The sequence below is a fragment of the Polypterus senegalus genome, chromosome 15 (genome assembly GCF_016835505.1).
Source record: "Polypterus senegalus isolate Bchr_013 chromosome 15, ASM1683550v1, whole genome shotgun sequence".
In the NCBI taxonomy this organism is placed as follows: Eukaryota; Metazoa; Chordata; class Cladistia; order Polypteriformes; family Polypteridae; genus Polypterus; species Polypterus senegalus.
Window position 1 is genome coordinate 106,872,792 of NC_053168.1, and position 26,808 is coordinate 106,899,599.

Below are 26,808 nucleotides of genomic sequence, written 5' to 3' on the forward strand. Positions count from 1 at the left end.
GTAATGTGTAACATCCTGTGGATGATGTGATGGCAGCCATTTTTGTGCCATTACGCTCACCATACAGTAGCTATTAGATGATGAAATGGCGAGAGAGACATACAGCCAATTAGAGACAGGGGATGATTAGGGAGCCAGAATGACTAGGCCATGGAGGGAACTTTAGCCTTGGGCATCGGGATACACCCTACTCTTTACGAAGGATGCCTTGCGATCTTTTATGGACACAAAGAGTCAGGACCTCAGTTTTATGTCTCTTCCAAAGGACAGTACCATTTTTATAGCACAGGGTCCCCATCACTGCATTGGGGCATTGGGATCCACATTCAGACCTCAGGGTAAGTGTCCCCTGCTGGACTCATTAACACCTCTTCCAGCAGCAGGCCAAGCTTTTCCTAAGTGGTCCCCCGTCCAAGCACTGGATAGGCCGAAATATGCTTAACTTCAGGTGGATGACCTCTTCCGAAGTGTATGTGGTATGGCTGCTGACATTAATTGGCCTGTTTATATTTGGGGGCCCTATGATGGACTGGCACCCTGCCCACGGTTGATTGCTATTTTGTTCCCATTGCTGTCAGGTTAGGCTCCAGCTCACACACCCCAGAACTGCATTAAGTGGGTTTGAGAATGTTATGAAATTTCTGCTGGTCAAGGCTTTGAGGAGTTCTTTCTATCACAGAAACAATGGTCACAAGTCAAGGACCCCTTCTAATGGAGGTACTGGTCCAAACAGGGCTTCTAAAGAATATACCATTAATATACAGTATATTATATTCTTTAAAAGAATACTCTGTCCCATGTTGTTTGTTGTGATTGCTCAGAAAAAAATGTATTCCTGTGTTTTTTTTATGGAGAACAGAATAAACAAAGGGCAATGAAGAACAATGGCAAACAATATCAGAATGTCCATGAACAAAAATCTCATACTTATTTTGCATAATGCACAAGTAAACTTATCTAGTCCTATGTTCACAATGCACAGATAAATTTTCTAAAAAAATGTTAAATAAACCACCTTCGGAAAGTCTTGTGAACATTACTGAGAGACCTGCCCAATAATAGCTTACGCTTTAGCTAGCGTGATACTTTACGTCATATCAACATTGTACCATGTGGTCTAAGAGAGGAGTACAAGTAGAGAATACAAGTGTGTGGAAACATTATGAGGTGGAACATACAGTTATGCGTCACATCTGGGTATATCTGAGGTGCTTCAATGAGCAGAAGGTCAATTTACTGGTGGAGTTTCACAAACTTTCGATGGAAACACTGGAAATACAGCATTGAGGATTAACAACCAATGAATGAGACGAGAAGTGTGTTCAGGTCTAAAGAAAAGCAAATGAAAGCATGACCAGGTGGAACGTTTACCTCAGATTTGTGTACATATGAGATGTTTCAAAAAGCAGAAAAGGTTAATACAATGGTGCAATTTCACAGTTGATGAAAAATCCAGAAACACAGAAATTTGGATTAGCGACCAATGACTGTGGAGGGAAGCGAGCCTTTAATTCAATGGAAAGCAAATGAATACACAATCAGGTGAAACGCTTACTACGTATCTGTGTATATCTGACATGCTTCAACAAGGAGAAGGTCAATTCAATGGGACAGTTTCACAAATTGTCTGTGAAAGACCTGGGAACTCAGCATTGTGGATTAATGACCATTGAATAAGGGGAGAAACAGGTCTTTAATTCAAAGAAGAGCAAAGGAAAACATGATAGGATGGAATGTTTACCTTATATTTGTATGTATCTCAGATACTTCATCAAGCAGAAGTTCAATTCAACAATGTAGTTTCACAAACTGTCAATGAAAAACCCAGAAATATGGCATTTTGAATTAATGACTAAAGAACAAGAGAAGAGGTCCGGTCTTCAATTTAAAAGTTCACACCTTCTCTTTCGCAGTTTATCTAACAATCTTTTAACCAAAATGCCGTGCACTTATTTAAGACATTGTAACACTCAACTGGATTCCTGACAGGTGGATCAGGCAGCATGAGTGTTCATGGATGTTTTGATTTTGCTTGCTGTTGCTCAGCATTGGCCCTCATTGTATCATGAGCTTTGTTATTGCTATTCTCCATAAAAACCAGAGATTAAAAGAATTTCTTGGTCATCACTACAAGCAATATGAGGTAGGTTAGGTAGACTTTATATAAAAAAATGACCATTTTCAGGTGGAATATTCCTTTAAATGTTTATAAAAATAATTACATTCGTTATTATATTAGTTTGTATTAGATACTTTAGGGGTCGTTCATAAATGACGTCACACTGTTTTGTCACAAAATTGACCCCCCCAAACACATTTCGTCACAAATCTTCTAACTTCCTTTCACTAATGACGTCACAAACTTTGGACCACCCCCTTACAAGCTACAAATAAGTAAACTTACTTAACACTTTCAAGCCAACAATGCAAAAGTCTTATCATACCTTGTTTTACTAACGGAAGTTTCTATTCGGTTTACTGTTGCATAATCAAATAACTGAATTCACTGAACTGTTTTATTCTAATACATGCTTATTCGCCCTGCCATGGTGATGAGAAGTGGTCTGCCATTGTGCAAGCAGGGATACTGCTGACATTTACATAATTTCTGGCAACAGAGAGTCTACTGAGGTCCAGTTCATCTTCATTTTGCCACTCTACACCTTCTCCATTTTTGGTATGTGCGATTCCCACCACTAACTCACATTGTTGATGGGAAGCCAGTCTTGCTGGTCTGATGATTTGATGTTTGTGGATTGCTGTGTGGCTTCACAACATCACCAGGGAGCCAGAATATTGATATCCCTCAGTGTTGACTGGATTACCATATATAACAGAATACAATGTTGTACCTGAATGATGAAGGATGTTGTTCACCTCCATCTCAAAGTTGCAGACAGAGATGGACACTTGTGTGTGGTTACAACTGTTGCTCATTCAGGCACATTATAATGGAGGCACACTGACCGGTGACTAAGTTCAGGTGTTGGCTTACCTTCTGTGCAGGATAGCTGAGCTGTCCTTTCTGCATAAACCCGAGAGTATGGACTTTATCCATATTCATTATCAGTTACCATATAGCTTTGAGACATCACCATATGCCCACTACCCCTCCACCTTCATCATGTAGCGTCACAGAAGTCATGACATCATTTATAGTAGGCCCCTTGAAAGATTATAAAAAGTAAATTTATTATTACTGTCATATTAGTGTGAATGACACCCTTTAAATCGTTACGGCTCTCGTTATTCATGTGTGTTATGGCAGCACAGTACAGTGATCTGAGTTCTTGTAGATGCTGTAGCTCTGCCACATTTCCATGACGGTGTTATCTACTGTAGATGTTCTGATATCCACTCCCATTCTGAAGATGTCCCTGTTGGGTTGCTCCTCTCTGAGTGAGTGGGTGTTGTGAGAAGTCTCGGATATTCACAAACTGCCGTGTGATTAGTGATCCCTGGATAGGCGTTAGTGCACAGATTCTTCTAGCATTTCTCTCTTTATCTATGTTGTAGTGCAGTGTTTCTCAACCTGTGGATCATGCCCCCCTGGGGGGTGCGAGATATCTACAAGGGGGGAGTGAAAAAAAAGGAAATCGAAGTAGAAGCTATTTATTAAAACAAACTTGTTTATTGCAACCGTTTATTGGAGAAAAATCACACAGAATATGTTAACTACCGGCTCTGTGGAATTAGTGTAAATAACCACAAAATCATTCCGCATGTAGGGGACGTAATGATGTAGAATACGGGAAGTGTGGAGAAACTGTGAGGAAATAACGGAAGACAAACGCTGATCTTTAAAACGGTAACCTTTAAAACTATTGCACCTTTGGTAAATGGAGCATGATACGCAACTGATTATATATTGTTTCTTTTATTCATTTATTGTGTTTCATTGTAAAATTAAAAAAAAAGTACAATATATTTATATTTTTTGTTTATAGTTTTCACGGTGTTCATTTCGGTATAACAACATTAATAAAGAATGTAAAGCTTGAGGCGTGAATAAAGATAAAGGCACCAGTGTGCGACTTTCTGAGTGTCAATTCAATTAAATCAAGTGCTGCTACAATTAGTGGCGTCACTTGTCATTTCGACTCATCTAGACGGGTGTATAGGCCTGTCCGCCCGTAAGCAAACATCATCATTTAAGTTACAACTCATCCCTCTCTCTTAGAAATAAGAAGTGATAGTATTCTTATGACTATTTATAATATTTGTAATTTAATTCTTATTATGGAATGGAATAATTTAAAATGTGGAATTATTAAAATGACTAAAAAATGTCATAAAATTTAATGAAAACCGAAAAAACGTTTGAATTTAACATATTTACAATTTTACATAATCCATATCACATGTGTCACATGTGTGACTGTATATTTTGATGATAAAAATATATTTGCGATGCCCGAGTTTGATCCAGACTTGAGCACTTCTGCCAATAGTGCATTCCCAAATTAAAAGTTAGTGTTGTTGGGTGGATCTCAGTATAATCAGAAATCTGAAAATGTGCATAACAACGTTAAGGGTGGGGGGGGCACCACATCAACTAATATGAGAAAATGGGGCACACATGGAAAAAAGTTGAGAAACACTGTTGTAGTGAAGATGTTCTGCAACTCATCCTTGTTTTTGCATGTGCCTCAAGAAATGAGGTGAATGTACTGACACCCCGTCAACCCCTTTGTTCTTTTGTGTGTAAAATGTCTGTGGGTTTGAGTTTTCTTTTCAGTTTGATAGATATAATTTACAGACACAGTGGCCGTACCACTATATTGCTTACATGAGTGTATCTTTAAATTATGAATTACTAGAGCATGTGCTTTGTTCTCTTAAATTTAAACAAAAAAAAAAAAAACTGTTTTCTGGAGTCACAGCCCTTTCCTCACAAGATGACACTTTTTGGTGTGTCCCATAAATTGGGTGGGCACATTTTTTGTTAGCTACAATTTCCATTTAGCTATGAGCAGCACGGGTGGCTCTTTGGTAAAGAAAGCGCCAGTTTTCATTTTAAATGTCAGACTGCAACCTCATCATGAGATACACTCAAGTGAAAAATTGTAGACTCCATGGAAACTGTAGTCTTTTTTAACATATTTGAACAGGCAAATGGTTGATCTTCATTCAAACAGTGTCTGCAGATGAAGACAGTAAGTACATTTGAATAAAAACAAATATTTGAATTTTGACTTTTGAATCATGTATTCAAAAATAATATCAACTGATGTAATGGTCTGCAGGGGAGAAATGAAGTCCACCCTTGGCCTCAGAAGCTGGTACTGCCCACTTTAGTAGAAACGACTTCTTGTAAGCACTTTGCATAACTGCTCACCATATCGACTTAGTGATATTCTTGAATACTCTTCCATACAAAACTGTTTGTGGATTTGTGATGCAACAAAAGTCCATAGCAGCACAAGTTTTCTTAAAAACCGTGTGGCTTGGCATGGGCTGGTAGGTGCATGGCGCTCTGCTGTACAGCCATGTGGTGTTCAATGGGGGAAGCGAGCTGATTGCCTGTTACAGTACATGCAAACGTGACAGCTCAGCTGTTCCCCATTAAAATCCTGCGAGTGGTCCGACGAGGTGGAAGAGGAGCTTGTGCAGAGAGCCAAGGGAGACCAACGAGAACGAAAAAGGATAGAGTATGGAGGTTGGAAAGAAACAACTGTGAGCAGAGGAAGGATTAATATGGAACTGGTCCTGTTGTGAGCTGGAGGCAGGCTGTAGGGTTTTATCCCAAAAGGAACGAGCATATGGCACTTGAGGGATGAGGTCACTTCTGCTGAGCGATCTGGGAGCAGGAAGGCCCCACCGATGGAGCAAGCTTGAGGGTCCCTGCAGATATCAAGGCATGGTGGAGTGGGACATAAATTGGGCTTGGGGCACCCCCCTGAGATGACCAGATGACTGCACCAGCCAGAGGACATCTCTTCAAGTTGAGGAGACCTTAAAACAGTTAGCTGAGGAGATGCTAAATTAGAAAGGAAGCATGGTGGCTAGTACTGGGATTGTACAGAGACTCATCCTGTATGTTTTAACCTAATTTTTATGGATTATTTATTGATAATTTACAATTACTTTTAACCTTCACCCTAACACCTGTTTTTTGGATTATTTATAGTAATATTTATATATTTATATAATGTAGTGAGAAGTCAAGCAAAATGACACCTTTTATTGGTTAACTAAAAAAATTACAATATGCAAGCTTTCGAGGCAACTCAGACCCCTTCTTCAGGCAAGATGTAAGATGTATATTTATATAATATAATTATTTATATATTCACAGTATATTAAGAAGGTACTGCACTTTCTGAACATTGTGTTTTGTTTATATAAAAGCACTCTTGCACTTTGCACCTAACTGTATGTGTCCTCATTGCATGGCTCATCCTGGTTATTGATGGTTTTGGGTTTAAAGATGGCATGGCATCTGGAGCCAGCCTGGACCATCACAGGATTTTCTTGCACATACTGCCCATTTCATATCTTCTCACAACATTTCAAAGGCATTCGAGTCACTCCATAATCCTGCATTTTGTCTTTTGGAACCATTCATTGGTGGATTTGCTAGTGTTCCTTGGATCTTTATCACGTTGAAAGGTTAATTTCTGGTTCAACTTCAACTTTTGGAAAGATTCCCACACAAACTCATCAAAATCACTTTGATATGATGCAAATTCATAGTTGACTCAATGACTGCAAGCTGGCCTGTTCCTGAGGCATAAAGCAACCCCAAACCATAACATTTCTACCACCACACTTGATATGAGGTTCTTCTCCTGAAGTGCTGTCTTCAGCTTGTGTCAAACATGTCTACTGTTACTGTATCCAAACAACTCTGTCTTTGATTCATCTGTCCAGAGCACATTGGTCCAGAAGGCCAGGGGCTCATGTATAAACGGTGCGTACGCACAGAAATGTGCCGTAAGAACTTTTCCACGTTCAAATCGCGATGTATAAAACCTACACTTGGCGTAAAGCCACGCACTTTTCCACGGTACCTCATGCCTTGTCGTACGCAACTTCTCCGCTCGGTTTTGCAGACTGGCGGCACCCAGCGTCAAAGCAATGCTACTGTTTCTGTGTGGTTACTCATTATTTTCCTGACGTGGCTTTATAAATACACTGAAACTAACCTCATATTGTTTATTAGTGTAATACATCTGATTGTAATTAACTTGTAACAATATAATGGTCCAGAGAACAGCCATAGTGTTCCAAATACCATAACTGCTTTAGCCTTGTTACTCTCACTTCTTCTTCTTCTTCTTCTTCTTCTTCTTCTTCTTCTTTCAGCTGCTCCCGTTAGGAGTTGCCACAGCGGATCATCTTTTTCCATATTTCTCTCACTGCACCACTCGGAGTATTTATATCACTGTATCTGAGTGTGAATCACAGCAGCAGCTGATCGGAAAGAGAATTATCGGTATACAGCTTTAAGGACACGCTGTCTCAGCCACGGCAAAATGTTTTAAAGCCTTTCCTGTATGGACCTCGAGGTTCAGAAAATGTTTCATCCCAAAGAACTTTAAATGCACTCAATCAATTGCTCCTTGTAGAACTGTTTGTACTTATAAGTACAATCACCCCACTGTAAACTTGCACTACAGTTATAATATCTTACAACCTGGGCCACTTTATAAAGCGTATTTACATATGATGACGATATCATTTTTAAGGTGAAATGCAGCAAAATATGTTTGTTAAATTATACAGATAAAACTTTAACTTCATTTAAATAATCTATATTCTTCACTGGGAGTGTCGTGAAGGATAGAATAATTAAACATGTACTACGAAGATATTTCAATGTTCCTTAAACATTTTGAAGAATCGGCGCTAAGCTTACAGATGGCTTAACTTCTATTACAGAGCTGATTGTGTGGCGATCGGTTACTTGGGGAAAGAAAAGCACTGACAGCAGTGGCGGCTACGCCAATATATATTGAATATAAAACAGAAAGATAAAATAACAACACAGCTAAAAACGCAGCGACAAATTTCGGCAAAAGTTAAATGCTTGTGTCATGAGCACGAGGTGGCTATGCAGTGTCTACAACGGATGTGGCCATCCACCGTGCATAAGCTACTTTACTGACATTGGTGGGCGAAGGAGCCACCGATTCTTCCTCTGCCCAGTGCCACCACAAGCCTAGAGCCGTCCCTGATTGTACTGCTGCAATAAATTATTTCATCGAAGTGAAACACATGTTTAATAATGTGCTTTAGCTCCTATTATCATGAAAATGACATCACGTATACATCTCAGTGTTTGAGTTATTCAGAGAGCTGTAATATCACGAATGTAATGGATTCTGTGTCCAGTTGGAGGAAGAGAGCCGGTTTAAGAAGCAAGTAGTGATTCACACACATAGATCACATACAAGTAGAAGATCAAATACAAAACAAAGCATTTAACGTGCTACATTAATTGCGATGTGATTTGAGAAACTGGTTAATTAAACGATTTTAAGATGAAGTTTATGATGTTCTACTTTAATGACAAAATAAACTACGTGATTGAACTGGAAATGTCGAGATTGAAGTTGACATTTCGTGCTTTTCCCCACTGTGTGCCTTTTTTTTCTCTGTACTCTAATAAGCTTTCATATGACACTCAGACAGTGGGCTACAACTCTTCTTTTCACGGCGACTTTGATATGTGACTTCTTTTTTATTTCCGGCACTGTGCGATTTTGTGAACGTGAGCTTTCAAGTTTCTCCAACACGCTATGTCACTCGATCAACTTCCTTTTGTTGATTACACCACGGTTTATTTGAACAAATAGTATGATTTTCCTTTGCCTCCACTTGGTATTCGCTGAAATTCTTATATTTTCCCCTGTGCTTTTCCCATTGTCTTTTCACAGAAGGCTGAGCTTAAGGGCGATTTATATTGATTTGCATATTCAAAGAGGCGTAATTCTGGAAGGAGTTGGGGCGTTACATAATGCGCGTGCACAAGCGTTAGTTTTCCCGCTGATCGGGATTTATGTAGCGGAAGAACGTGGAAGTTGGAGTACGCACAGATTCCTGCATCTGGATTTTTCTGTGTGTAAGCACATTTCGGCTTTTGTGCTTACACCATGTTATAGTGTGAGTTCTACGCACGGCGTTATACATGAGGCCCCTGGTTTTTGCCTAAATGTTCAATAGCAAATTATTGTCTTCCTCTGATGTTTTAGGACAGCAACAATGTTTTCTTTGCACACAATACATGTACTGTAGGTCAAATTTTTGTGCGATCTCTTTCTGACTATAGATGCATGCACTTTGATACCATCTTTTCCAAGAGTTATCTGAAACTCCGCAATGAAATTTGGGTGTTCTTGTGGACGTCTTTTAGTGTCCAATGGTCAGCTTTTGGGCTAAATTTACTGGGCCTTCCAGTCCTGGACAAATTTGCATAGAGTGAGATGATTGATTTCAAATGATTTGGCCATCTTTTTAAATCCTTTGCCAGACTCATATGATCCACAACCTTCTTTCTGAGTGCCTTACCAATCTCTTTTGATCTTGGCATGATGACACCACACACATAAATAGCAAGTAGAACACCAGACCCTCGATTTGTGTGGTTTAAATAAGGCACAGCCCACCTGCATACTCCCTAAGGAAGTTCAAATCATTGGCACTTAATCTGGAACGCCTGATTCTAATTTTATGGATTTGAGGTGGTCATGAAAGTAGGAGTGCATCTTTACATGACAAATCAGCATTTTTGGTAATTTACATTATGAGGATAAATATGTCATTTGTATGTGTTATTTGTTCAAGTACTTCTCCTTTATTTGTAGCCACTGTTTTCATGGAGATATAAAGTTTGCCTGTTCAAGTATGTTGAAAAGTCAAAAATTTCCATGGGGTGTACTTACTTTTTCATATGAGTGTAAATGTGCTGCACAACATTTTTAATCTGATTATTTTATTTTATGATAACTAGCTAAATTTCAAAAATCAAAAAGATTTAAATTAACAATGTAGTTCCTTTCACGCTGATGGATATATAAAGTCCTTTTGAACTTTTAGTTCACCTTGCAACCCAGGGACTAAAAGAGTGTGGACATGGATGACATGTTAAACAGATCCTATGGTCAGCTTATGAGTAACTTCCCAGCATGCCCTGATCTTCTAATATCATGGCGGCACTGCTGCTGCCTTTCTTTTCTTTGCAGGTAATGACAGGACACCAACATGTGGAAAGACGTGCCGGGGAAACAGGGATGATGAGTGGATGGGAGTGAGCTTGGCTCGGCAGAACAAGGCTAATGGCGGAGTGCTGGTAAGGAAGGCAGACAAATAAAGATGTGCTGTCTTTGTTGGATTTTGATGTCTTGCCACTGAAGGACCTTCCTGGGAGTTAAGGTCAGAGGACACGTGTACTGTTCACTACTTCCCCCTTCTTCACATCTCTTTATAGTCTTGGCACCTGGTTCTGACTGACTTGATGCTCCTCTTTGGCAGTTATGGTTTCTTGTCTGACGCAAGTAGATAAGGATTCTTTTTCAGTTTAGAAACTGAATTCTTTGGCTTAGTAACTGTGTTTGGTTATCAATGCCATGCAGCATAAAATATCTGGAGATCTTCAGTCAGTGGTGAGGTGCTGGTGGTGTTTATATTAACAGAATGAGAAGAAGGCCCATCTGTGGCATAGAACCTGCATTAGAATGAAGTGGACTGATCTTCCTAGGTGGAAACAAATGTGAGTTGATCCACCTTCCTGAACTTCATTTCAGTGTAACAGTGTGATGTAGAAGACCTCTAGTTCTTCTTTGACTGTAAGAGGTGGGCACATCTGAGCACATGTGTGAGGCCTAGAGAGTCTCCCTTTACCATTTTTCCTGATCAGCCTGCTGTCATGGGCATGTCATCAGTGGACTTGAGATGACATATACTGTAGCTAACTGGTCTACCCGTTGGGCATTCATTTCTTTGTTTTTGACAAGTTACAGTTGACCTTCCTCCCTTTCTGAGTGCTGGACATTTCCATTAATGTACTGGACTGGAGGCAGCAGACATTTAATTGTTCTAAGGTGGAACAGGTGCTTTGGGTTTTGTGTCTCTCTTTGCTTCTGTCAGCAAAATGTTACTACAATGTGGTGGAGGAAGAACGTTGGACTGAGTATAGTGGACAAATCTTTCTTCTGGGCATTTATACTTCGTCACTGCATATAAGGCAGAATACCAGTTGTTTTGTTTTCTTTTGATGGCTGATTCCTACCTGCTTCTTTGAGGTGTTTCTCATGTGGTAAGTTACACTGAGGAGTGTGTGATGACTGCTCAGGGCAGTGTATCACACAAGAGCATGAGGACCGTCCTTTCTGGTCTTTAAGAAGAATATTTACACTTTCTTTGAGGCATGATGTTGGATGGTCACTTTAATGGCTTAGTTGTGATGGACCTATAGACTAAAGAAAATAAGTGTGGTCAGGTGAAATGGACCAATTCCCCTTGAGCAGGACCACCTGAATGGTTTGGAGGTGTTGCTGTGAATCTCTCCCATGTACAATGCATTCAGAATGTATTTAGAACCCTTCACTTTTTTCTCATTTTATGTTCCAAATTATTCTAAAATCATTTAAATCCTTCTCACATTAAGCAACACTCAATACCCCAGAAAGACAAAGCAAAACAGAATTTTTGAATTTTTTGAAAATTTATTAACAATAAAAAACTGATCCATCATGTTGCTACAGGTATTTAGACCCTCTTACTCAATACTTAGTCAAGCCCCTTTGGCAGTAATTACAGCCTGCAGTCTTCTTGGGTATGACGGGATAAGCTTCACGCCCATGGATTTGGTGTTTTTCTCCCATTCTTGACTGCAGATCCTCTCACGCTCTGTCATGTTGAATGGAGACAAACTATAGACAGACCGGTCTGAGGTCCAGAGTGCTCTGGAGTAGGTTTTCATTTAGGATATCTCTGTACTTTTCTCCACTTGTCTTTCCTTCGACCAAGTGGCTAGTCTCTGAGTCCCTACCACTGTAAAGCAACCCCACAGCATTATTATGCCATCGCCATGTTTTACTGTTGACATGATATTATGCAGGTCATGAGTGGTGTCTGTTTTCCTCCAGATGTGATGTTTAGAATTGAGACCAATCAGTTCAATCTAGTCTGGAAGTCCTTTAGGTTTCATTTTGCAAACTCTAAGCTGGCTTTGTTTTACTGAGGAGAGACTTCTGTCTTGCCACACTGCCATAAAGACCAGCTCAGAGGAGTTTTGCAGTAATGGTTGTCTCCACAAAGGATTCTCTTGTTCTTGGTCACCTCTCTTTTTAAGGTCCTTCCACCCTGATTTTTCAGTTTGGCCAAGTGGCCAGCTCTATGATGAGTGGTGGATGTTCCAAATGTCTTCTTCTATACTTGCCACTGTGTTATTGAGAAGCTTCAATGCTGCAGAATTTTTTTTTGTAGCCTCCCCAGATCTGCACCTCGACACAATCCCGTCTCTAAGCTCTGCAGGCAATTCCTTTGACATCTTGACTTGGTTTTTGCTCTGATACACATTACCAAGTCTGGAACCTCCTATAGACAAGCATATGCCTTTCCTAGTCGTGCAATCAATTGTACTGACCACAGATGGACTATAAACAAGGTGTAGAAACATCACAACGATGATCAATAGAATGGGATGTGCTTGAGCTAAATTTTAAGTGAATTTTAGCAGAAACAACAAAACAAAATGTGAATAAAAGTGAAATGATCTGAATACGTTCTGAAGGTACGGTATGATATTTAAATTCCTGACTCTCCTGAAGTAAAGTATGGTGAATGGTAATCGGTTGAAACTGCTTGTCTCCATTTGCGAGGAACTGATCTGGACAGATCACATACTGCATCCCCCCAAGTGAAAACAGACCACGTGCTACTCTGTGGTTTCGGCAGAACTCTCTCTCTGCTGTGTCTCGTGTTTCCTTCATTCAGGCTCTGCCAAAGCAACAAACCGGCGTTGTGGCGGCCGCCTCTCAGACAGCGTAGGCTTCGGGTTTCCTGCTGACCTTCCTTTTGCTGATATGTAAAGTACTCCAGCGGAGTCCGGCCGCTCAAGCAGGGCACTGCTTTCATCTTCAAACCCCAACCCTCCTGGCTGCTCCTTCTCCGGCGATGACAGATTCATTCCTTGCAGTCCACTCCTCGGCCATTAATTATCTTTTTTTTTTTATTTTACTCTTAGAAACCATCACAGTTTGATTTACCGTGCTAATTAAAGAGGCCGGTCGGGTGGCATTGAAGTGCAACAGGTTGTACTTATCAGCAGGAGCTTTGAAGTCACCTCCCACACTTTTACTACTTTGTCAAATGCAATTTGTAAAAGAACAGCATAATAATATACATTTTAAGGGTGGGCATGGGCTACAGGGGTTGTCCTAAAAGTTAATGTGTAAGAATCACACAGGTAAGACAGTGAGCTGTGTCTTCTGTTGTCTCTTTTTTTGTGATTGCTCCACAATTTTCCTTTCTCAATCAAATTAGTCTCTTTGTAGCACTTTTTTTCGTGGAGAACATTATGACAACGCAATTGTCTCTTCCACACCGGATCAACGAAACGGTGCCTCTTGTTCTGTTTGGCACTGATTGATAGGCACTGCTTGCCCATGACGTATCTCCTCCTGTGTGTTGCAGGCCTGCGCCCACCGGTGGAAGAATGTTTACTACGAATCGGACCACATCTTACCCCACGGCTTCTGTGCCATCATCCCCAGCAACCTGCAAGCCAAGAGCAAGAGCCTCATTCCCTGCTATGAAGGTAAAAACAATTGTGTTCAGGATGGCAGCAAGCCTGCTGAGGGTTTCGATATCAGAAAGCCAACTGTAGGATGGCACTCGCATGTACAACGCATGCAGGCAAACACACACATGGTGAGCACCTCAACAGGCAGTACACACATGCATACATTTGTAAAGAAAAGTGCACTTCACCACACAAGGACCAACATGCGCAGAGCCCATACATCCCTGTACAAGTGAAGAATGAGTTCATGTTCACAGCTGAAATGTGGCTCTAACCTTTTTATATTTTTACCTTTTTGTCTTGTATCTTAAATATGCGAACAAAAACACATACCATTAGACAGATGTGTGCACAATGGAACACCTGAACACATGCACAGACAAGAAAACAGATATACGCAAACACAAGTATGATAAAAATATTGGTCCACAATCAAGCAAACAAAAACACAAATGCATAAAAATAAACAAAACACACAGATATGAACATAAATATACAGATAAAGACATATTTCTGTACTGTAAATACTGTAGGGAGGAGTATACACAGCCACAGCACAGACACAAATACACCTGGCAATAGACGCACACACACTATTAGACAAAACGCACAAGTACAGGCCAATACATATACGCAGTAACAAAGATAAAGAGTTGGGGCACCACTTGGTGAACACCATTTAATCGAAAGTGACAAAAAAGCCAAACAATATACAAGAACTTTAAGAAGAGGTTTCAGCCAGTGTGTGAATGGCATGGCATCTCATTCAGACATTAGTCTTGGTATGACTGATGACTTCCGGTGAGGCTGTGGACCAGAAGGGTGGAACTTGTAGCAGAAGTAGAAGTGACTTCATTGGCCATCCAGCCCCTGCCTGGTCTTCATTTCTGAGGGTAAAGCAGAGAAAGGTATAAACAACAACACCAATTAACCAATTAACAGTAGAAGCCCTGAAGATTCCCCCTATTCACACGTTTGACAAGAAATTTGAATGCAGACAGGTAATCAAACATGCAAACCATTTCACAAACTTGTATGAACACAGGCACATTCAAATTTGGACCAAACACAAGTGGATACATGTATGTGATCTTACGTAGAAGCACGTACAGTAAATGCATGCACGCTTACTATATGTAGAATACATACAGACCCGCTGGCACATCTCTACTGCTGATCATTTTAACAAATTGGCAATATAAGTGAGGGCCATGTGCTCACTCACATTTGATGCAGTTTCCAAGAAGGAGACATCTTTTAGCATAAAACATTATACATTGCTTCTCCTCATGAAAGGCAGCGTGTACAATTATGACTGGTTGATTAGCACCTTTACAAAGTAAAGATTTACCAGAGTGCAGATAATTACAGACAAGGCCCAGAGTATAAACAGTTTGCTTCCAGATCATCCCGGCATTTAGTTTTGGGTTGTTGTCACTAAAACTAGTTGCTTCCAGTTGTCTCCATGTTTAAGTCAGCAGACCAAACAGTGAGGGTCTCCAATGGGAAGGGCGCTGGATCGAGTTTCATTGTCCTTTCTGCAGAATTCTTGTAATCAGGCAAGCTGCACTCATAGCTGACAGTCCATTAATTTAATTCTTGCTACTTGAGAAGTGCCATAAAAATAAGGACCATTTACTATTGAACAGTGTGTAAAGTGACCACCTTGTTGACTGTTTAGGCTGAATGACCCAGAAGCAATGAAAGTTTTATAGAGGGAAACTTCAGTCTAGGTAGTCCCTTGTTCTCTTTATGTTTTAAATTATTAGCAGGTCGCATACAATCCTCATGTAGCATGTAACTTTCGTACATTGTGTTGTTAAATGTTTATACTGAGGATTATTGGACATTTTAAAATGCTAAGACTCATTGAATGGCCAACTCAAAGGCTTCCAGAATTATGGGACTTGGCATCAAGGTGGGCTGTAAATAAATAGCTTTCAACTTTCTAAGTCACCCTTTTTGTTGGGTTTCTGTCTGATGATAGATAGATAGATAGATAGATAGATAGATAGATAGATAGAACTTTATTTATTCCCAGGGGAAATTAGTTTTTTTTACAGAAGATCAGTATAGCAATAAACAAATAAACATTATTATGTTGTAACAAACAATCCCCTTTCAAAAACACACCAGAATGACTAAAAGGAAAGGAAACTTCTGACTTGACACAGCAGTCACTGTCATGAATATTATAAAGGTACATTGCGGTTAATATAAAGGAGCGCCCGCAGTGTTTCTTGACACACTTCTACTGAATAATTCCTTTTGTGAAAGTCCTCAGTGTTAGTGTGTCAGATAGATTATATGCAGTATCGTTCACAATGGCACTCAGTTTTGTCTTCATTCTCTCCTCCATTTCTCCCTCCAGTAGGTCGAGAGTGTGTCCTATAACTGAGTCTGCCATTTTAATCTGTTGGTGATTAGGTGGGCCTCTGTTAAAGTGATTTTACCAGCCCAGCATACCACAGTGCAGAAAGTCACACTGTCCATCGCAGAGTTGTAGAAGATATGAAGGGTTTCACTGCCCTCATAATGGAGCGCAGTCTCCTATTTAATAACAGTCGACTCGGGCCTTTCTTATGTACTGTAATGCCTCTGTGTTACAAGACCAGTCCCACCTGAAACTGATGTGGACCCCCAAGTACTAGTAGCAGTGCACCACCTCCACATCCACTCCTTGAATAGCGACAGGACATAGAGGCTCTTTGGTGTCAGTAACCAGTTCTCTGGTTTTACTGATGTGAAGCTGAAGACAATTCTGTTTGCCCCAAGAACCAAACTTCTTTACCCAACTCCTCTGTCTCATCCTCTTATCAATAAACCCATTAAGTGCAGAATTGTCTGAGAAGAGTGACATGGCCTAATGGTTTATTTATATAATATTAGGTCATTATGTAATTTATAGTCAGAGGTGTACAGAGTGAAGGGAAAAGGAGACAGGACCTTGTGGTGCTCCAGTGTTGCTGCATCAGAAACACAATCCTTGAATCACACAAACTGTGTTCTGCCCAACAGATAGTCCATCATCCAGGACACCACAGGCTCATCCACCTGCATATCTCTGAGTGTACGCCTTAACAGGGATGGCTGGATGGTATTGAATGCACTGGGAAAGTCAAAAAACATAACCCTCACAGTGCTGCCAGCTTAGTTGAGATGGGAAGAACCATAGTGGAGCAGACAGATACAGTAATTGTATGACAATGAATATGGATCCATACTCACAAATGTTGCCTGAATATGAATACGACTGCATGCACATAGTGTAGAAATACGTTTAGGGTTCCATTTCTTTAATGAATCACCCAAATGGACATACCTCATCCCAAATACTACAGCGTCAATTAAAAGATCTCAAGTGAGCATTTTACTGCGCAGTCTGGTTGCTTGCACAGAATTGTTTTCTGACTGAAATATATAAGGATGACACCTGTATGGAAATACAGTTTCAATCAGATGTTTTGCTTTTTATTACAGTAATATGATGTAGTGGTCCAGTGGTTTATTTTGCTTCTTTACAAGTCTAGACACTAGAGTTCAATGTCTGAATGAAGTTCACATGTTCTTTCTTAGTTTCCACACTATCCAAACATTTAGACTGGTATGTAAGTTCAAATTTGCCTCTTGTGAATCATTGTGGGTGTGTGTCAGTGTACCCTGCAGTAGACTTGGGTTTGGGCCATTTCTCATGGAATATTAAATATATGACTACTCTTTTACATAGCTTAATAAAAACCTAGCTTAGCTGTTATTAGAGTCAGTTCTTTACTTCACTAGTCCATCTGTCAATCTTTATTTTCCTAAAGTACCACTGAACACTGCAAAGCACCTATGAAGTCAATGTAGAGAGGCAGATTAAGGCCATTAATAGGCAATTTAAAGTGTAACAGCAAAAACCTGGGCATTCAGTTCTGATCTAAATTGATCCATGGCTCTTGATGTCTGTTGTAAATGCACCAACATCACAAAGATAAAGATTTGGGATCCAAACTGATATCCCTGTTTAATGAGGGTAACAATACTTTGTACTTTAGGTTTTGACTGTTAGTCAGAGAAGTCACTTCTGAAGGGCAAGCCTCGTCTCCTTCAGTTCTGGGTTCATCAATGAAAGACCTGTCCTTTTGGTATATAGCTGATAGGACGGAAGAGGCGTAATGTCCGATGCTGAGGAGGAAGTGATGTCAAACGTCCTCCTTGGGCCTCTTCCTGTGTTCTAAGGGTAAACAAGATTGTTACACATGGCATCAGCCTGCTGTGTTTCCCCAGTTCCCACCTTGGTAGAGCCCTGAACACGCCTGGCATTGTTCAGCTGCATATAATTTACAGTGAGCACTATTGTACAGTGCTTTATAAAGATAATGAGTGTGCAACAAAGAGGAACACAGTGTAACAAGGTAGGCTACCAGATCACTCTGACTGATAGATGAGATTTTAGACTTGATGCTTCACAGATAGTTATAGAGAGGATGTTTCACAAACCCAAATCAGCTTTCATCAGGAAAAAGATATTAGGATGGCAAGTATTATGGTGTCTACTGTACCTGCCACAGTTTTACACAGGGTAGATGACGGGGCAGAGACTCTGTAGTTCTCGTCTGTGTCGGATTTCTTCCCATTGCTATGGTGCACAATGGTGTTGACAGTGTTTCACCATGAAGAATTTAGCTGTGTTGTCAGTTATCTTCTAAGAGGTTTCATAAGTTCATTTGTATTTTTTTCGTTTCACCACACACTATTTTGTTCACTTATGGATACTGCCATTTTGAGTTTACGTAGTCATGATGCGATCATCATGGTTTTGTATTTAAGTTATAGTTGTGTTAAAGATGCAACAGTAAAAAAGTCATTGTCTAATTAGCTGTGCCATTCTAAATATTGGATAGAAACTTATTAATGTGTCAAATCTCTTTTAAACTGTACTTTGGGTTTTGACTTTGAACCTTGCCTAGCAGTTTTGTTTGGCAGCCAGTCCTCTTGTCTTCCCGGTTTCCAAACTTGATTTATATTTTTGACTGCATTCTTCTCCCTGTCCTGTATTTATCACGCTAGCCTTCCTGCTTGCCACTTCCTGCATTTGTGGCACACAATGCACTTCCCATGTCAAGTTAAATGGCAGCTCGAAGGTGGTCTGTTATGAATTTCAGGGTGTGGCCACGCCTGCTGACCACTTACTGATGCTGTTCAGAAAGGCTGTGGTTCAAGTGATTTCAACAGGTTTAATAATGGAGGGATGTTGGGTTGATACCTGGTTTACTGTACTATGCATGAAGTGTTGACTCCTCTAGCTTGCTTATTTCTGTCACCCAGAAGGCTCTTGTCCAGCTCGACATTTTGGATTCTACCCTTAGAATACCAGTTCTTCCTTGAGCCTTGAGTGTCTGTCTGAATGCTCAGCTATTGATTGTTGGATTTATGCAAAACTCACACATCTCCCTCAGCTGTAGGACATTTAATATTCTAGGGAACTTTACAGGCTCTGTTGGGTCTGATTTACACTGACAAGGACTTTCCTCACATCGCAGTCCTTCCTTTTAGTCAAAAAACTCTCTCTGCACTTTGCTTTTGCAACTGTTTCCATGACTTAATGGGTCTTATGCAGCACTCTAGGCCTACTGTTTTCAGTAATGTGACACCTGAACCCACACTGCAGACTTTTACTCCTGCTCTCCTCAGCCATTTCTGTGGAAATTCACAGAGGAAGAACATAAATTAGTGCTGGCAAGAGACGCTGGTATGGCTCTGAGATCACAAACTCTTGTTTTGTTTTTCTCTTGCAGAGTACAAGAAGAAGTATGGAGAGGAGCATGGTTCATGTCAGGCTGGCATTGCAGGCTTCTTTACTGAGGTTGGTAACACTTTACACTCTGTAGACAACAGAGAGTGAAAAGGCGCACAAGCTACGTCAAGTCCCCTTCTGCTTTCTAAAATGTTCTCCAGTGCTTTGACAGCTGTCCTCAAGTTCACCATCACTGCTGTCTGGGTGTCTCTAATGTCCCACTATGCCATTTTTTGGACACCCAGTCCTTCCCACTGTCTATTGATCACCATTCCTGGTTTCTTTGTTACCTGAAATACCCTACTAGCCTTGCTTTTGTCTCTGTAGAAGTCTTTCTTGTGCTCATAAGTATTTATCTAATGCTGTTGTGTGACTCTGTTTTTTCTGGTGTTCTCCAAGGCTTACTCAGCCAGTGCCAGATTTCCCTTTAAGGACTGCAGGCATAGCACCTTTAAAAAGTGAAAACATTTAAAAAGCTGAAGACATCAGGATATCTAAGTATAAAGGATTATGGCATAATAGATAGACAGATAGATAGATAGATAGATAGATAGATAGATAGATAGATAGATAGATAGATAGATAGATAGATAGATAGACTTTATTTGTACCCAGTGAGAAATTAATTGACTTAAAACCTCAAATCAGTGCTATTTAGCTGCTTTATTTATAAACTAGAAGGTTGCCTTCTAGCACCCACTCTATCTGTCTCATGGTAAAGCACTAGTGTAGCTTAAAGGCAATCAGCATAATGTGTTTTGCTTTAACTAGTCTTTTTGCAGCATTCAAAATTAAAGTCTCATGGCAGATGAACATCAAATCCATCCTTGTCTTCAGCTTCTTCAAGAACCTATTCAGAGCTCCCTCTGTTGTGCTCTATGGTTTATTAGAATGCTCCTAAATTCTCTCCAGGACCCTCTAATTCCTATCTTCTCCTCTCATTATTCAAAAGCTCTTTTAGGACAGGATTGGCTTTACACCAACAGGTGGGGTAAAATAATTATTATCGTCAGAATCACTCATGTCATTAACTTCTTGCAGAATGTTTTACCTTCTGATAAAATTCCATAAAAATAACCCCAGGTTAACCTTGTCCCATGCGAATAGACATGTTAGTAAAACTTTGTTATTTCCTGTAAAAACAGCATTTCAACCATGGGGGATTTTAGGTGTTGTTATAGAAAAAAGGAAGCATGCAAAGAACTGTCCCATGTTCTGTGTGACCTAATTTGAACCACTTCAAACGGATTCATACTGCAGCAGTCTAGTGGACAAGTTTGTGGACAAAGGAGCTCCAGACTCAGAATTCCTATTAGAGGACTTGTGCTTGTGGCATCGTTAGGTGAAGAGTCCACAAGACCCAGTGTAGACTTGTTTTAATCAATTAATCATGAATTCACACAAGTTTGTTTTCTCCATTTTCGCTTGTTATGGGCAGGAGCAATATAGTTAAGTAGCTACAACACGTGCAGCTGTTTGGAGGCGATACATTGCATAACCATAGAAGACATGCCTTACTCTGTAATTTTTCCAGACATACTCTTATCCCGTGAGAATCCAGGGTAAAAGTGAACAATGTTGTGTGATAACAGTGACTTTACAGATACATGTCCTGAAAGCTAATCCCATCCCAAAAGGGCTTATGACTCCAGACGTTTTCCCACTGTTTCCCTGGTCTTCTGTTTTCTTCATCCACCTTAAAAACTCCTGTAATCAGGGCCCAGCGCCACCATTAAGGCGAATTAGGCATTCACCTAGGGCACAGATCATAAGATCCCAGCCACAGAGGTTAGCTACTAAGTAGTTGGTTGATGCATTTAGAAGCTTGGCCTATGGTGTAAAATAACCTAACTCCAGCACTGTGAATGCGAAAGACCTTGTTTAGTTCTTTCATGTTCTTCTCAGCAGGTTTTCTGGTATTCTGCTCTACTCCTCCTGTTGTCTGCATTCCTGCTCCAGGAGTTGTTATGTGTTCTGTAAACTACTCTTCTTCTACCATTTCCACATTTTTTTCAAATGTACCGATACATAATCTTGCATGCATATATGCCACTCCAAATGTGTGCTCACATATAGATATGAAAAAAAACATGGAGACACATATGGACACACATACACACACACTCTGCCAATACTTCCGAAGAATACTTTGTGTGAAGGGGCTGCTTTTGTTTAAATTGTGTGTGAAGCACATCTTCTTGGAATATAGCAGACACATTGGCCAGAGTTCCTTGGGTTGAAAAGGTCATTTGGTAGAGCAGAAACTGATACTTAACTCTCTATTTGTTTACTCATTCTCAGTGTTGCTTTGGAGAAGCCCTGAAGGCTGTCTTCAGGCCTCTTCTTGACAGTGACATTTCTCATTTTGTTATCAAACTAACCCATCCTGTTTGCCAATCTGGGTATATACACCTTCCTTGGGGCTTTAGGATTTCCCCATTACCCTAAAATTTCATTCACTGGAGAAGACAAAAATATCAAAACGAACACTGATAACGTTTGCATTAAGTGGCTTGAAAGAGTTGGGTGGTAAGCAGGTGTCATTAGTATTTGGTCCTGCATTTCTAGCACAACAACTTTGGCCAGATTGTTTCTAAACCTACATTTGACTGGACTCTGTGTATACTGTGAAGTCAGGTGGCACAGGCATAGCTAGATTCTTTTGTTATTTCACTTTGGCCATTGACAAGAATACAATAATATGGCCTTCCGAACTGAATGTGTTACTCTGGCACTGACTGTTTCCCTTCTCTTCCCTTCCAGGAGCTGGTAGTAATGGGTGCCCCAGGTTCATACTACTGGACTGGCACAGTTAAAGTGGTCAACCTTACTGATAATGCCTCTTACAAACTGAAGGATGGGGTTATTGGAGCCAGCAGATATAGCTATCTTGGTAAGTTTTGAAAGAGAAAGCTGGAGAATAAAGTTTTGATGGTATAGCCAGGCAGCTTTCTGAATAGAGGGGCTGCTGTGAGGTCAATGAAAGAAAATATTACAGTAATGCCAGTGTGAAGCATTATTTGGTAATGACCTCCACTTATTCTGAATGCACAGTCCACTTACTCTTTATCAATCGTCAAGTCCTCTCCCTGTGGTAATGCACCGAGGAAACAATTAGTCCTGGAATGTTATCCTGCAACCAAACAAATGGGAGATGGTGGACAGTAGGGCTCAGAGTAAGGCCGCAGTTACTTCTTACAGTACTGCATGGTATCACTAGTCTCGTTTACTAATGGGGTAACTCGTGGTTTAGTGGGATATGACCCTGATAGGAAGTGAATATGAGTTAATGGGAGATGAAGGTGTTATAAAATTAATATATTAATATATAAAATTAGGGGGTTACCCCCTGCTTGCTTCGCTTGTAAACCCCCCTGGCCTGCACTACGCACCAGCCACTTCGCGTCTCTGCTGCTCACGTTGTGAAGTGGAGGGCTAAACACACCCCAAGGAGATGTAGTTGCTCCTCCGAAACCCCCTCTTAAACGTTGATACAATGGGAAACAAATACAGTTTTTATTTTTTACCTCCTCTTTGCTTGATCAGCTGCTGGATGCTGCTGCTGCGGTGCCGTGTGATCTGCATCTCATGTAGAGCTTTGAAATGTAAAAGCCTGTACAGCAGCTGTCTTTGTCATGTACTCTTTGTCTTTTATTTCCGGCCCCTGGTGTGGTTAAAACTCTTGGCACAAAGTCTCGTCTCGTGGGAGTTCTTTTTTTTAGTTTATAATTTAAAAACAGAATGAGAATCTGAAAATCTAACAACATCACATTAAAGTTCAATAAATTCTGAAAAGAATGATACCAAACATATATATGTGGGTTTTAAAATAAGCCTAATTTAAAGTGTGACAAAAAAGTGACATGAAAACGTCAAATAAAATTGTTGCACAAACTCGTTGTACTTTTAGGCTTAGGATTTTATATATATAGAGTAGATATTATCTTATAACCAGAATCGGAAATCCAAGAATGGCAATCACTTTCTGTTCCGTCCGATCGTTGGAGGGATGACAAATCATGGAGAGTGGGAGCGTCCTGGGAAAGTTTTCATTTAATTAAATAAATATATGTGTACTAAAATTAACCAATTTATTAAAAGTAAAATTGAAATTTAATTGTTATATCATTTAAGTCCAAAATGTCTTTGAGTTGTTGCACACATAAGTAAAAAAAATATCAGAGTGCAAAGGTTTAAATGAAGTAAATTGGAAACACAAAATTCTTAAAATGGTAAATTCAACATAGTTAATTAAAAATTTCCTTATAAACAACATTTTTGGTAAAGATGGTTTCCTGTCCTTGAATCAGCTCTCACCGGTATGGAGTAGTTAAAACCTTCACTTTAACATCACATGAACGCCGTACTCTTGAAAAGGCAACATAAAGTTGTCCATGTCCAAATACGGGCTCAGGTAGGTAAATCCCTACAGGTTGTGTTGTGTTGTTTGGGCGCCACCTACTGACTCTGGGAAGCCACTGGGTTTGACTCTGGGGCGGTGAGGTGCTGTGCGCGTGCGCGTTTGGTGCCACCTAGTTCCCTGATGGTGACGGCGGCGGATTCGCGTGCTGAAGTGACCATGGTGGCAGATCCCGGCTTGGAGATCTGCATTACTAAATGAAGGTTGTATATGCGGTGGCATGCGTGTTCGGGTGGAAGTTGTATTGTACACGGCTTGCTTCTGGCGTCTGGCATCCGTGCATATATACAACCTTTGTTTAGTAATATAGATGATCACGAAGCAATTTGCCACCAACCTGGAACACTGGAACTCTGACTGGACCTCCTTAGGGACTTAACACACTGCTGTGCACCAAATGGAAAGTGGAGGTTCAGAGAGTAGAGCGATGTGTGCTTGAGGGCTTTAAGTGGGGGTCTTTTATGAAGGCTGTCTCCGCGGTGCCATCCAACCAAACCCACAAGGTGTCTTCTCCACATGCATAGAACCCAACATTTGTCTTTTTTTTCTTTTGTTTACCAAAACAGATGTGTACCAACACATGTAGAGTATGTCAACATTTTAAAGTAAAAAAAAAGTCATAAGGACATCAAATGGATTTGTACACATTCAACTTGTGTGTACTGAGCTCATGTACTCACAGAATCACATGTTGAAGCTCTAACTCTTTTTTAGCTATACTCACACTTTGAACATTTCAGTCCTACAGTCCTAAAGCCTGGGTTCATAACTCACACACATTTCACCTTCTTGTCTGCTCTCCCTACTCACACACACAAACACGCACACAGACTAGACTCTCTATATTTAATGGGCTGTTTCCATGGAAGATGACGTGATTGCCGCTCAGACTTTGCAGCTCACGTCACCTGCATTTCCTTTCCTCATCGGGTTACTCAAGGAGGCGTCCCTCCCGACTCCAGAGTCCTGTCAGAGACTTGTGCGTGACTTGATTCTCAGTGCTGTTTAACACATCATCTTATTGTTATCATCACAGTTCGTGATCCTTTTGAAGATTTGAATTTAATGAATTAATGTGTTGAAATTCTGAGGCTTTGTAGGGATGCATTTTATTTTATTTCTTTTAGGCCTGACAAAAATGTTTGTATTTTTTTAATAGCAACAATCAACAACACCTAAAATGACAGAACTTGCTCTCGTCATATTCCCAACAAGTACGTTTCTAATCGTAGGCGCACATCCACCCCACCATACATACCCTGCACATTCCAGATTTCTGTTATGGCCGTTATTCTCAGGGTGTACAGATAAGGCCTGCCACCCTGGCACTGGGCCCCTTGGCAGCACCGCATATCAGTTGCACTTCTCCTGGATTTTTTTTTTCATGTCTGTTTGCTTTTCTCTGAACGTGGTGACATCTGAAAAGCTTTTCAGCTCAGCACAACTGCTCCAGAGTTCAGCTCTGTACTTTGGAGGCAGGGTAATGCTGATAAGGGGGGCTTAAAAGTTCTGATTTTAAATTTGCTATATTCTACAAGACATCCTGATTTTAAACTTGCTATATTCTACAAGAAATCCTGGCTGTTAAAACACTTTAAGCTTTAGTCTGCAAATATGTGAAAGCATCCCAATTCATACAGAGTTTCAAATTGCACTGGCTGTTTATTGAAGAGTTTTATGACTGCATTTCTGCTTTGTAGTATTGCGTAATGCTGGTTAGCTGGCACAATATTTTAAGACGATTTTTCTAAATGACTTTGTGGTAGTGTTCTATACGTAATATAACAATGTATAACTTTGTTAGACCTGCTTAATCCAGGCTGGTGTTGTCGTGCACCAGGGCCAAATAATGAAAAATGGCCAAAAGCATTATTAAATAGCATACTTTACTCAGGACTTTTACTTAAACATTAACTTTCACAAGTGTTGTATAACGTGTAGTTGTACAGAAAATTGAACTTAATTGTTATTTTTGGGTTTGAGGTAATGCAGACTATGCAGGAATAATGGAAACAACATTGCAAATAACTTTGGGAATGCACATCCCATGAAAAACACTATAAGTTAATTATTGCATGGTATTTTACTTTTTGATTCACATGAAGGGACGGTATAAATGCTGAAGATCTGTCTTACATTACAGATTGGTTATAATGGACACCACAGAACAGTGTCCTCAGTCACAAGTTTTTGTTACAGCGCGTTTCCTAATATGAAATATGTCTTTGCTGATAATTATGATTCTGGTGCTCTTGTTTCAGAAGAACATAAGAAATCTGAAAGGAGACAATTCAGTCCTTCAAGCCCATTTGTTTAGCTAGTAGCTAAGCTGTCCATATACTTTTAAATGCTGGTTCAAATACATGTCTTGGTACTCTGCATAAAGAAGTACTTCCTGGCTTCAATCTTAAATGCACTTCCCATTAACTGTGTCCTCGAATGTGTGATTCATCATTTAGTCAGAAGAATTCTCCCAGATCTACTTTATCAATACCTTTGAGGATTTTAAATACCTGGATGAGGTATAGTCTTCTCTGCTCGGTTTAGTTCTCCGAGTCTGTCACAGTAGCACATGTCCTTAAGTCCTGAGATGCACTTGGTTGCTCTCCTCTGCACAGCTCCAAGTGCTGCTATGTCTTTCTTGTACCGTGGTGACCAGAACTGCACACAGTACTCCAGATGTGGTTTTACTAGTGCATTATATATTCTGCGCATAATGCTTCTTAATTATTCAGCAGTCTTTATGATATAATCTATTCATCCATCCATCCATTATCCAAACCGCTATATCCTAACACAGGGTCACGGGGGTCTGCTGGAGCAAATCCCAGCCAACACAGGGCACAAGGCAGGTAACAA

At 40.2% G+C, this 26,808-nt stretch overlaps 1 protein-coding gene across 1 annotated transcript in view; it reads left to right on the top strand.

The window, feature by feature from the left end:
* The window catches only part of itga9 (integrin, alpha 9), a 336,927-nt gene that overhangs the window by 35,998 nt on the left and 274,121 nt on the right, over window positions 1-26,808 (top strand). Inside the window, exons 3-6 of the mRNA XM_039736193.1 lie at window positions 10,188-10,294; window positions 13,642-13,765; window positions 19,531-19,598; window positions 22,293-22,422. Of these exons, the coding sequence (XP_039592127.1) occupies window positions 10,188-10,294; window positions 13,642-13,765; window positions 19,531-19,598; window positions 22,293-22,422 (429 nt within the window). The remainder of the gene's footprint in view (window positions 1-10,187; window positions 10,295-13,641; window positions 13,766-19,530; window positions 19,599-22,292; window positions 22,423-26,808) is intronic.